This window comes from Oncorhynchus kisutch, linkage group LG23, assembly GCF_002021735.2.
Source record: "Oncorhynchus kisutch isolate 150728-3 linkage group LG23, Okis_V2, whole genome shotgun sequence".
Lineage (NCBI taxonomy): Eukaryota > Metazoa > Chordata > Actinopteri > Salmoniformes > Salmonidae > Oncorhynchus > Oncorhynchus kisutch.
The window spans coordinates 48779765-48793010 of NC_034196.2; the positions used below are offsets into that span (position 1 = coordinate 48779765).

Sequence of the window (13246 nt, forward strand, 5' to 3'; positions counted from 1 at the left end):
AGCTTCAAAAGGAGGGTGGTGCTTGGAATCATTGTTCTTCCTCTGTCAACCATGGTTACCTGCAAGGAAACACGTGCAATCATCATTACTTTGCACAAAAAGGGCTTCACAGGCAAAGGTATTGCTGCCAGTAAGATTGCACCTAAATCAACCATTTATCAGATCATCAAGAACTTCAGGGAGAGCGGTTAAATTGTTGTGAAGAATGCTTCAGGGCACCCAAGAAAGTCCATCAAGCGTCAGGACCATCTCCTATAGTTGATTCAGCTGCGGGATCGGGGCATCACCAGTACAGAGCTTGCTCAGGAATGGCAGTAGGCAGGTGTGAGTGCATCTGCACACACAGTGAGGCGAATACTTTTGGAGGATGGATGGTGTCAAGAAGGGCAGCAAAGAAACCACTTCTCTCCGGGAAAAACATCAGGGACGGATTCTGCAAAAGGTACAGGGATTGAACTGCTGAGGACTGGGGTAAAATCATTGTCTCTGATGAATCCCCATTCCGATTGATTGGGGCATCCGGAAAAAAGCTTGTCCGGAGAAGACAAGGTGAGCGCTACCATCAGTCCTGTGTCATGCCAACAGTAAATAATCCTGAGACCATTCATGTGTGGGGTTGCTTCTCAGCCAATGGAGTGGGCTAACTCGCAATTTTGCCTAAGAACACAGCCATAAATAAAGAATGGTCTCAACACATCCTCCGAGAGCAACTTCTCCCAATCATCCAGGAACAGTTTGGTGAGGAACAATGCCTTTTCCAGCATGATGGAGCACCTTGCCATAAGGCAAAATTGATAACTAAGTGGTTCGGGAAAAAAACATCAATATTTTGGGTCTATGGCCAGGAAACTCCCCAGACCTTAATCCCATCGAGAACTTGTGGTCAATCCTCAAGAGGTGGGTGAACAAACAAAAACCCACAAATTCTGACAAACTCCAAGCATTGTTTATGCAAGAATGGGCTGCCATCAGTCAGGATGTGGCCTAGAAGTTAATTGACAGCATGCCAGGGCAGATTGCATAGGTCTTGAAAAAGAAGGGTCAAAACTGACTCTGCATCAAATTCATGTAATTGTCAATAAAAGCCTTTGATACTTATGAAATGTTTGTAATTATACTTCAGTATTCCATACTAACATCTGACAAAAATATCTGAAGACAAAAGAAGCAGCAAACTTTGTGGAAATGAATATGTGTGTCATTCTCAAAACTTTCGACCACAACTGTACAGGTTGCAGTGGTGGGTGGTATATGGTGTTTTGGTGACAAAATAGACGGCACTGTGATAGACTGCATCCAGTTTGCTGAGTAGAGTATTGGAAGCTATTTTGTAAATGGCATCGCCAAAGTCGAGGATCGGTAGGATAGTCAGTTTTACAGGGTAAGTTTGTAAATGGCATCGCCGAAGTCGAGGATCGGTAGGATAGTCCGTTTTACAGGGTAAGTTTGGCGGCCTGAGTGAAGGAGGCTTTGTTGCAAAATAGAAAGACAATTATAGATTTTATTTTGGATTGGAGATGTTTAATACGAGTCTGGAAGGAGAGTTTACAATCTAGCCAGACACGTAGCTTATTGTAGTCGTCCACATATTCTAAGTCAGAACCGTCCAGAGTAGTTCCCGATTCATCGGAATTAGGGCCGATTTCAAGTTTTCATAACAATCGGAAATCTGTATTTTTGGGCGCCGACTTGCCGATTTTGTAAAAGCATTTTACATTTTGTATACCTTTATTTAACTAGGCAAGTCAGTTAAGAACACATTCTTATTTTCAATGACGGCCTAGGAACGGTGGGTTAACAGCCTTGTTCAGGGGCAGAACGACAGATTCTCACATTGTCAGCTCGGGGGATCCAATCTTGCACCCTTACAGTTAACTGGTCCAACGCAATAGCGACCTGCCTCTCTCTCGTTGCACTCCACAAGGAGACTACCTGTTATGCGAATGCAGTAAGCCAAGGTAAGTTGCTAGCTAGCATTAAACTTATCTTTACAAAAAACAATCAATCATAATCACTTGTTAACTACACATGGTTGATGATATTACTAGATATTATCTAGCGTGTCCTGCTTTACATATAATCTGAATCAGCATACGAGCATACAAGTATCTAAGTATCTGACTGAGCGGTGGTAGGCAGAAGCAGAAGCAGACACATAAACATTCATTCAAACAGCACTTTCGTGCGTTTTGCCAGCAGCTCTTTGTTGTGCGTCAAACATTGCGCTGTTTATGACTTCAAGCCTATCAACTCCCGAGATGAGGCTGGTGTAACCAAAGTGAAATGGCTAGCTAGTTATCGAGCGCTAATAGCGTTTCAAACGTCACTCGCTCTGAGCCTTCTAGCAGTTGTTCCCCTTGCTCTGCATGGGTAACGCATGGGTAACGCTGCTTCGATGGTGGCTGTTGTCGTTGTGTTGCTGGTTCGAGCCCAGGGAGGAGCGAGGAGAGGGACGGAAGCTATACTGTTACACTGGCAATACTAAAGTGCCTATAAGAACATCCAATAGTCAAAGGTTAATGAAATACAAATGGTATAGAGGGAAATAGTCCTATAATAACTACAACCTAAAACTTCTTACCTGGGAATATTGAAGACTCATGTTAAAAGGAACCACCAGCTTTCATATGTTCTCATGTTCTGAGCAAGGAACTGAAACGTTAGCTTTCTTACATAGCACATATTGCACTTTTACTTTCTTCTCCAACACTTTGTTTTTGCATTATTTAAACCATATTGAACATGTTTCACTATTTACTTGAGGCTAAATAGATTTTATTGATGTATTATATTAAGTTAAAATAAGTGTTCATTCAGTATTGTTGTAATTGTCATTATTACAAATAAATGAATAAATAAAAATCGTCCGATTAATCGGTATCGGCTGTTTTGGTCATCCAATAATCGGTATTGGGTGTCGGCGTTGAAAAATCATAATCGGTCAACCTCTAGTCCAGAGTATTGATGCTAGTCGGGCGGGTGGGTGCGAGCAGCGAACGGTTGAAAAGCATGCATTTAGTTTTACTTGTATTTACTTGTGACAGAGGAGACAGTCCTCTGCTGCTCAGAGGGGAGAGAGGAGGGAGGAGAGAGGAATGGAGGATGGGAGAGAGGAGGGCTCACTCAGCCTCCAAACCCCATAGTCAGGTGAAAGGGAGCAGGCTCTGAGCTCTAAGAACACAATACACTATGTTCTGATCCAAACAGAGACCGAAGGACAGAACCGAAGAGAAGGGACAACAACAACACTGACAACATCAACAACAACAACGCTGACAACAACAACAATGCCGCTGACAACAACAACAACGACAACACTGACAACATCAACAACAACACTGACAACAACAACAACACTGACAAAAACACTAACAACAACACTGTCAACAACAATAATACTGACAACAACAACACTGTCAACAACAACAATGCTGACAACAACAACACTGTCAACAACAACAATACTGACAACAACAATGGTGACAACAACAACACAGTCAACAACAACAATACTGACAACAACAATGGTGACAACAACAACACTGACAACAACAACAATACTGACAACAACAACACTGTCAACAACAACAATACTGACAACAACAATACTGTCAACAACAACAATACTGACAACAACAACACTGTCAACAACAACAATACTGACAACAACAACACTGTCAACAACAACAATACTGACAACAACAATGGTGACAACAACAACACTGACAACAACAACAATACTGACAACAACAACACTGTCAACAACAACAATACTGACAACAACAATACTGTCAACAACAACAATACTGACAACAACAACACTGTCAACAACAACAATACTGACAACAACAACACTGTCAACAACAACAATACTGACAACAACAACACTGTCAACAACAACAATACTGACAACAACAATACTGTCAACAACAACAATACTGACAACAACAACACTGTCAACAACAACAATACTGTCAACAACAACACTGTCAACAACAACAATACTGACAACAACAACACAGTCAACAACAACAATACTGACAACAACAATGGTGACAACAACAACACTGACAACAACAACAATACTGACAACAACAACACTGTCAACAACAACAATACTGTCAACAACAACACTGTCAACAACAACAATACTGACAACAACAACACAGTCAACAACAACAATACTGACAACAACAACACCGACAACAACAACACTGACAACAACAACAACACTGACAACAACAACACTGACAACAACAACAACAACAACACTGACAACACTGACAACAACAACACTGACAACACTGACAACAACAACAACACTGACAACAACAACACTGACAACAACAACAACAACAACACTGACAACACTGACAACAACAACACTGACAACACTGACAACAACAACAACACTGACAACAACAGTACTGACAGCAACAGCAACAACAACAACAATGACAACAAAAACAACCTTGACAACACTGACACAAACAACACCGCTGACAAAAACAACAACACTGACAACAACAACATCAACAACAACAATAATGAGTCCATGTGCAACAAGGTTGTTATATAATATATATCTCATCAATAGACAGACAGGCAGGGTAAAAGCAGTGAGATAGATAGATAGATAGATAGATAGATAGATAGATAGATAGATAGATAGATAGATGGGTTGTTGTAGTAGGAGTGTGTTGGTTCTTACCTGTCTGGTTGCGTCTCTGCGCGTATGCCACCACCACAGCAGCTAGCACTACACAGCACAGCAACGTTACGGTGTTGGCCATCTGGAGACAGAGACACAGAGGAGCATGTCAGAGTCCTGCTGGGTCAGGGAGGGGCGGGACTGCAAGGTCAGTCTGGAGGGAGACGGTTAGCGCCTCAGAGCTGAAACACAGGCTTTCCCCTTCTCTCTCTGTTTCCTTTTACTATCACTCTTTATCTGCTTCTCTCTTTCTCACTCTCTCTCTCTCTGCCTCTATCTCCCCCCTCTGCCTTGCTCACTCAATCTATCACTCTCTGCTTCTCTCTCTCTCTCAATTCAATTTAAATTTAGGGACCTTTATTGGCATGGGAAACATATGTTTACATTGCCAAAGCAAGTGAAATAGATAATATTCTCTCTCTCTCTCTCTCTCTCTCTCTCTCTCTCTCTTTCTCTCTATGTCTCTGTCTCTCTCTTTCCTATCTCTCTCTCTATGTCTCTGTCTCTCTCTTTCCTATCTCTCTCTCTATGTCTCTGTCTCTCTCTTTCCTATCTCTCTCTCTATGTCTCTGTCTCTCTCTTTCCTATCTCTCTCTCTCCGTCTCTGTCTCTCTCTTTCCTATCTCTCTCTCTATGTCTCTGTCTCTCTCTTTCCTATCTCTCTCTCTATGTCTCTATCTCTCTCTTTCCTATCTCTCTCTCTATGTCTCTGTCTCTCTCTTTCCTATCTCTCTCTCTATGTCTCTGTCTCTCTCTTTCCTATCTCTCTCTCTCCGTCTCTGTCTCTCTCTTTATGTCTCTGTCTCTCTATGTCTCTCTCTTTCCTATCTCTCTCTCTATGTCTCTCTCTTTCCTATCTCTCTCTCTATGTCTCTGTCTCTCTCTTTCCTATCTCTCTCTCTATGTCTCTGTCTCTCTCTTTCCTATCTCTCTCTCTATGTCTCTGTCTCTCTCTTTCCTATCTCTCTCTCTATGTCTCTGTCTCTCTCTTTCCTATCTCTCTCTCTATGTCTCTGTCTCTCTCTTTCCTATCTCTCTCTCTATGTCTCTGTCTCTCTCTTTCCTATCTCTCTCTCTATGTCTCTGTCTCTCTCTTTCCTATCTCTCTCTCTATGTCTCTGTCTCTCTCTTTCCTATCTCTCTCTCTCCGTCTCTGTTTGTCCGTCCTCCTTCCTATGCATTGTTCAGCTAATCTGTGGGAGGGTGAGGCAGCAGCAGCTCTTAAAGGACCAGCAGGCAGCCTGTAGACGGTGGTAGAAAAATCACCCAATTGTCATACGTAAGTAAACGTAAAGATAACTTACTAGAAAATGAGTCAAGTGAAAGTAAAAGTCACCCAGTAAAATATAACTTGAATAAAACTCTAAACGTATTTGGTTTTAAATACACATAAGTATAAAAGTTAATGTAATTGCTAAAATATATTTAAGTATCAAAAGTAAAAGTATGATTGACCCAGTGTCGTCCCGATTTGGCATTGGTAGGCTGTCACTGTACATACTAATTAGTTCTTAGCTGACTTGCCTACTGACTTGCACATTTAAAAAACCTTTTTTTTAAAATGTGTGTTTAATGATTCCGCAGCGAGGATGACCACCCCACATCTCCCCACCCCACATCTCCCCACCCCACATCTCCCCTCCCCACATCTCCCCCCACATCTCCTCTCCCACATAACCTCACATCTCCTCACCCCACATCTCCCCACACCACATCTCCCCACCCCACATCTCCCCTCCCCACATCTGCCCTCCCCACATCTCCCCACCCCACATCTCCCCTCCCCACATCTCCCCACCCCACATCTCCCCTCCCCACATCTCCCTACGCCACATCTCCCCACCCCACATCTCCCCTCCCCACATCTCCCCACCCCACATCTCCCCTCCCCACATCTCCCCACCCCACATCTCCCCACCCCACATCTCCCCACCCCACATCTCCTCTCCCACATAACCTCACATCTTCCCACACCACATCTCCCCACCCCACATCTCCCCTCCCCACATCTGCCCTCCCCACATCTCCCCACCCCACATCTCCCCTCCCCACATCTCCCCACCCCACATCTCCCCTCCCCACATCTCCCTACGCCACATCTCCCCACCCCACATCTCCCCTCCCCACATCTCCCCACCCCACATCTCCCCTCCCCACATCTCCCCACCCCACATCTCCCCACCCCACATCTCCTCACCCCACATCTCCCCACCCCACATCTCCATACAACACCACCTATCTCCCCACCCCACATCTCCCCACCCCACATCGCCCCACTCCACATCTCCATACAACACCACCCATCTCCCCTCCACACAACACCACCCATCCCCCCTCCATACAACACCACCCATCCCCCCTCCACACAACACCACCCATCTCTCCTCCACACAACATCACCCATCTCCCCTCCACACATCTCCTCTCCACACAACACCACTCATCTCCCCTCCACACATCTCCCTTCTACACAACACCACCCATCCCCCCTCCATACAACACCACACCATTTTCAGATTCCTATCTCTGCATGTTGAACAACTGGATTAGTCAAATCGATGGCTCAAACTAAACTGACTTTTTGGGATATAAAAAATATTTTATCGAACAAAATGACACTATATGTTATAGCTGGGACACTTTGGATGACAAATTAGAGGAAGGTTTTCAAATGTAAGTGAATATTTAATCGCTATTTGTGAATTTATGAAACCTGTGCAGGTGGAAAAATATTGGGGTGCTATCCTCAAACAATCGCATGGCATGTTTTCGTTGTAATGGCTACTGTAAAAGAGATGTATTTATTTATTTTACCTTTATTTAACCAAGTAGGCAAGTTGAGAACAAGTTCTCATTTACAATTGCGACCTGGCCAAGATAAAGCAAAGCAGTTCGACAGATACAACGACACAGAGTTACACATGGAGTAAAACAAACATACTGTCAATAATACAGTATAAACAAGTCTATATACAATGTGAGCAAATGAGATGAGAAGGGAGGTAAATGCAAAAAAGGCCATGGTGGCAAAGTAAATACAATATAGCAAGTAAAACACTGGAATGGTAGTTTTGCAATGGAAGAATGTGCAAAGTAGAAATAAAAATAATGGGGTGCAAAGGAGCAAAGGAGCAAAATAAATAAATAAATTAAATACAGTAGTTGGTTGGGCTAAATTATAGGTGGGCTATGTACAGGTGCAGTAATCTGTGAGCTGCTCTGACAGTTGGTGCTTAAAGCTAGTGAGGGAGACAAGTGCTTCCAGTTTCAGAGATTTTTGTAGTTCGTTCCAGTCATTGGCAGCAGAGAACTGGTAGGAGAGGCGGCCAAAGAAATAATTGGTTTTGGGGGTGACTAGAGAGATATACCTGCTGGAGCGTGTGCTACAGGTGGGAGATGCTATGGTGACCAGCGAGCTGAGATAAGGGGGGACTTTACCTAGCAGGGTCTTGTAGATGACATGGAGCTAGTGGGTTTGGGGACGAGTATGAAGCGAGGGCCAGCCAACGAGAGCGTACAGGTCGCAATGGTGGGTAGTATATGGGGCTTTGGTGACAAAACGGATTGCACTGTGATAGACTGCATCCAATTTGTTGAGTAGGGTATTGGAGGCTATTTTGTAAATGACATCGCCAAAGTCGAGGATTGGTAGGATGGTCAGTTTTACAAGGGTATGTTTGGCAGCATGAGTGAAGGATGCTTTGTTGCGAAATAGGAAGCCAATTCTAGATTTAACTTTGGATTGGAGATGTTTGATATGGGTCTGGAAGGAGAGTTTACAGTCTAACCAGACACCTAAGTATTTGTAGTTGTCCACGTATTCTAAGTCAGAGCCGTCCAGAGTAGTGATGTTGGACAGGCGGGTAGGTGCAGGTAGCGATCGGTTGAAGAGCATGCATTTAGTTTTACTTGTATTTAAGAGCAATTGGAGGCCACGGAAGGAGAGTTGTATGGCATTGAAGCTTGCCTGGAGGGTTGTTAACACAGTGTCCAAAGAAGGCCCGGAAGTATACAGAATGGTGTCGTCTGCGTAGAGGTGGATCAGAGACTCACCAGCAGCAAGAGCGACCTCATTGATGTATACAGAGAAGAGAGTCGGTCCAAGAATTGAACCCTGTGGCACCCCCATAGAGACTGCCAGAGGTCCGGACAGCAGGCGAAGCAATCATTTGAGAAACCAAGGCTGTCGAGTCTGCTGATGAGGATGTGGTGATTGACAGAGTCGAAAGCCTTGGCCAGATCAATGAATACGTCTGCACAGTAATGTTTCTTATCGATGGCGGTTAAGATATCGTTTAGGACCTTGAGCGTGGCTGAGGTGCACCCATGACCAGCTCTGAAACCAGATTGCATAGCAGAGAAGGTATGGTGAGATTCGAAATGGTCGGTAATCTGTTTGTTGTCTTGGCTTTCGAAGACCTTAGAAAGGCATGGTAGGATAGATATAGGTCTGTAGCAGTTTGTGTCAAGAGTGTCCCCCCCTTTGAAGAGGGGGATGACTGCAGCTGCTTTCCAATCTTTGGGAATCTCAGACGACACGAAAGAGAGGTTGAACAGGCTAGTAATAGGGGTGGCAACAATTTCGGCAGATAATTTTAGAAAGAAAGGGTCCAGATTGTCAAGCCCGGCTGATTTGCAGGGGTCCAGATTTTGCAGCTCTTTCAGAACATCAGCTGAATGGATTTGGGCGAAGGAGAAATGGGGAAGGCTTGGGCGAGTTGCTGTTGGGGGTGCAGTGGTGTTGACCGGGGTAGGAGTAGCCAGGTGGAAAGCATGGCCAGCCGTAGAAAAATGCTTATTGAAATTCTCAATTATGGTGGATTTATCAGTGGTGACAGTGTTTCCTATCTTCAGTGCAGTGGGCAGCTGGGAGGAGGTGTTCTTATTCTCCATGGAATTTACAGTGTCCCAGAACTTTTTTGAGTTAGTGTTGCAGGAAGCAAATTTCTGCTTGAAAAAGCTAGCCTAGGCTTTTCTAACTGCCTGTGTATAATGGTTTCTAGCTTCCCTGAACAGCTGCATATCATGGGGGCTGTTCGATGCTAATGCAGAACGCCATATGATGTTTTTGTGTTGGTTAAGGGCAGTCAGGTCTGGGGAGAACTAAGGGCTATATCTGTTCCTGGTTCTAAATTTCTTGAATGGGGCATGTTTATTTAAGATGGTTAGGAAGGCATTTAAAAAAATATCCAGGCATCCTCTACTGACAGGATGAGATCAATATCCTTCCAGGATACCCCGGCCAGGTCGATTAGAAAGGCCTGCTCGCTGAAGTGTTTCAGAGAGCGTTTTACAGTGATGAGTGGAGGTCGTTTGACTGCTGACCCATTACGGATGCAGGCAATGAGGCAGTGATCGCTGAGATCTTGGTTGAAGACAGCAGAGGTGTATTTAGAGGGGAAGTTGGTTAGGATGATATCTATGAGGGTGCCCGTGTTTAAGGCTTTGGGGAGATACCTGGTAGGTTCATTGATAATTTGTGTGAGATTTAGGGCATCAAGTTTAGATTGTAGGATGGCTGGGGTGTTAAGCATGTTCCAGTTTAGGTCGCCTAGCAGCACGAGCTCTGAAGATAGATGGGGGGCAATCAGTTCACATATGGTGTCCAGAGCACAGCTGGGGGCAGAGGGTGGTCTATAGCAGGCGGCAACGGTGAGAGACTTGTTTTTAGAGAGGTGGATTTTTAAAAGTAGAAGTTCAAATTGTTTGGGTACAGACCTGGATAGTAGGACAGAACTCTGCAGGCTATCTTTGCAGTAGATTGCAACACCGCCCCCTTTTGCAGTTCTATCTTGTCTGAAAATGTTGTAGTTTGGAATTAAAATGTCTGAATTTTTGGTGTTCTTCCTAAGCCAGGATTCAGACACAGCTAGAACATCCGGGTTGGCAGAGTGTGCTAAAGCAGTGAATAGAACAAACTTAGGGAGGAGGCGTCTAATATTAACATGCATGAAACCAAGGCTATTACGGTTACAGAAGTCGTCAAAAGAGAGCACCTGGGGAATAGGAGTGGAGCTAGGCACTGCAGGGCCTGGATTCACCTCTACATCGTCAGAGGAACATAGGAGGAGTAGAATAAGGGTGCGGCTAAAAGCAATAAGAATTGGTCGTCTAGAACGTCTGGAATGGAGAGTAAAAAGGGAGGTTTCTGGGGGCGATAAAATAGCATCAAGGTATAATGTACAGACAAAGATATGGTAGGATGTGAATACAGTGGAGGTAAACCTAGGTATTGAGTGATGAAGAGAGAGATATTGTCTCTAGAAACATCATTGAAACCAGGAGATGTCATTGCATGTGTGGGTGGTGGAACTAATAGGTTGGATAAGGTATAGTGAGCAGGACTAGAGGCTCTACAGTGAAATAAGCCAATAAACACTAACCAGAACAGCAATGGACAAGACATGTTGACATTAAGGAGAGGCATGCTTAGTCGAGTGATCAAAAGGGTCCAGTGAGTGGAGAGGTTGGTTGGGGGTCACGGCGATTTAGACAGCTAGCCAGGCCATCGGTAGCAGGCTAGCATAGGATGGAGGTCTGTTGTTAGCCACCTCTTGCGTTCCGTCAGTAGATTAGTGTGGTTCCGTGTGGTTTGAGGGGATTAATCCAAATCACACAACAACAACAAAAATAAAAACAATAGATATAGTTATAGAGGCCCAAGAAGAAAACATAATAATAATAAAAATAAATAAATTGTCCGATTGTCTATTCAGATAGCAGCCGGTTAGCAGGCCGCAGATGGACTTTCAGGTAACGTCGTGACGGAGGAGCCAGCCGGATCTCCTTCGGGTAGGTAACGTCGGCAGTCCAGTTGTGAAGGCCCGGTGGGGCTCCGCGTAGGCAGTAAAACGGGTCCGGATAGGTGACTGCAGGTGACTGCAGCCCAGGAGTGATTGATGGAACTCAGGAATAATTGATGTTTGCTCCGGAATCGGCGAAAGCCGATAGTCACACGGATAGCAGCTAGCTAGCTGTGAGATCCGGGAATGAATGTCCAGAGAGCAGTTGATATCCAGGGACATGGAGAGAAAAATTTGTCCGGTATGTTCCGTTCCGAGCCGCGAAGCGCCGTACAAAACTGGCGATAGCTTTTCGAGCTAAAGGATAGCTGATGACCACAAACCGTGGTTAGCTGAATCCTAACGATTTGCCAGTGAAGAAGCTAACTAGCTTCTGAACTAGCTTCTGATTAGCTTCTGGATTAGCTTCTGGGCTAGCTTCTGGCTAGCTCCTGGCTAGCTTCTGGCTAGTTTCTGGCTAGCTTCTTGGTGTTTCTGGCTAGCTTCTTGGAGGATTACAGATTTGAGGTAAATAATACTTTTTTTATAAATATACATTGGTGAGGCGGGTTGCAGGAGAGTGTTTTGAAGATGAGTTGATGGAGAAAAAAAAAATGTACTTGAAAAAAGTTGTAAATATATATATATATACAGGACACGACAAGACGAGGACAAAAGACGTCTGAACTGCTATGCCATCTTGGTTTAAAAATGTGCAGATAGACTAACAAGAATTTAAGCTTTCAACTGATATAAGACACTATGTACTATGTACTATGTAGTCTAATATCCACATATTTTTTATTTTTTATTTGAGACCAGTTGAACCGGAAGTTGTCCTAGCGGGACGCCAAACAGGATAAAGACACAGCTCTCACATGAAGACACAGCTCTCACATGAAGACACAGCTCTCACATGAAGACACAGCTCTCACATGAAGACACAGCTCTCACAATGAAGACCCAGCTCTCACATAAAAACCCAGCTCTCACATAAAGACACAGCTCTCACATGAACACACAGCTCTCACATAAAGACACAGCCCTCGCATAAAGACACAGCTCTCACATGAAGAAACAGCTCTCACATGAAGACACAGCTCTCACATAAAGACACAGCTCTAATATGAAGACACAGCTCTCACATAAAGACACAGCTCTCACATAAAGACACAGCCCTCGCATAAAGACACAGCTCTCACATAAACACACAGCTCTCACGTGAAGAAACAGCTCTCACATGAAGACACAGCTCTTACAAAAAGACACAGCTCGCACATAAAGACACAGCTCTCACATAAAGACACAGCTCTAACATTCAAACACACCTCTCACATAAAGACACAGCTCTCACGTAAAGACACAGTTCTCACATAAATACACAGCTCTCACATAAAGACACAGCTCTCACATAAAGACACAGCTCTCACATTCAAACACACCTCTCACATAAAGAAACAGCTCTCACGTAAAGACACAGCTCTCACATAAATACACAGCTCTCGCATAAAGACACAGCTCTCACATAAACACACAGCTCTCACGTGAAGAAACAGCTCCCACATGAAGACACAGCTCTCACATAAAGACACAGCTCTCACATGAAGACACAGCTCTCAAATGAAGACACAGCTCTCACACAAAGACACTGCTCTCACATAAAGACTCAGCTCTCACAAAAAGACACAGCTCTCACATAAAGACACAGCTCTCACATGAAGACACAGCGCTCACACAAAGACACTGCTCTCAC

General features: G+C 44.2%; 1 protein-coding gene across 1 annotated transcript in view; it reads right to left on the reverse strand.

Annotated features, from left to right (window-relative positions):
• Window positions 1-5116, reverse strand: part of LOC109885060 (ciliary neurotrophic factor receptor subunit alpha-like) — a 135067-nt gene extending 129951 nt beyond the window's left edge. The window contains exon 1 of the mRNA XM_031802358.1: window positions 4712-5116. Coding sequence (XP_031658218.1) covers window positions 4712-4793 — 82 coding nt within the window. The 5' untranslated portion in view covers window positions 4794-5116. The remainder of the gene's footprint in view (window positions 1-4711) is intronic.
• Between the last annotated feature and the right edge of the window lie 8130 nt (window positions 5117-13246).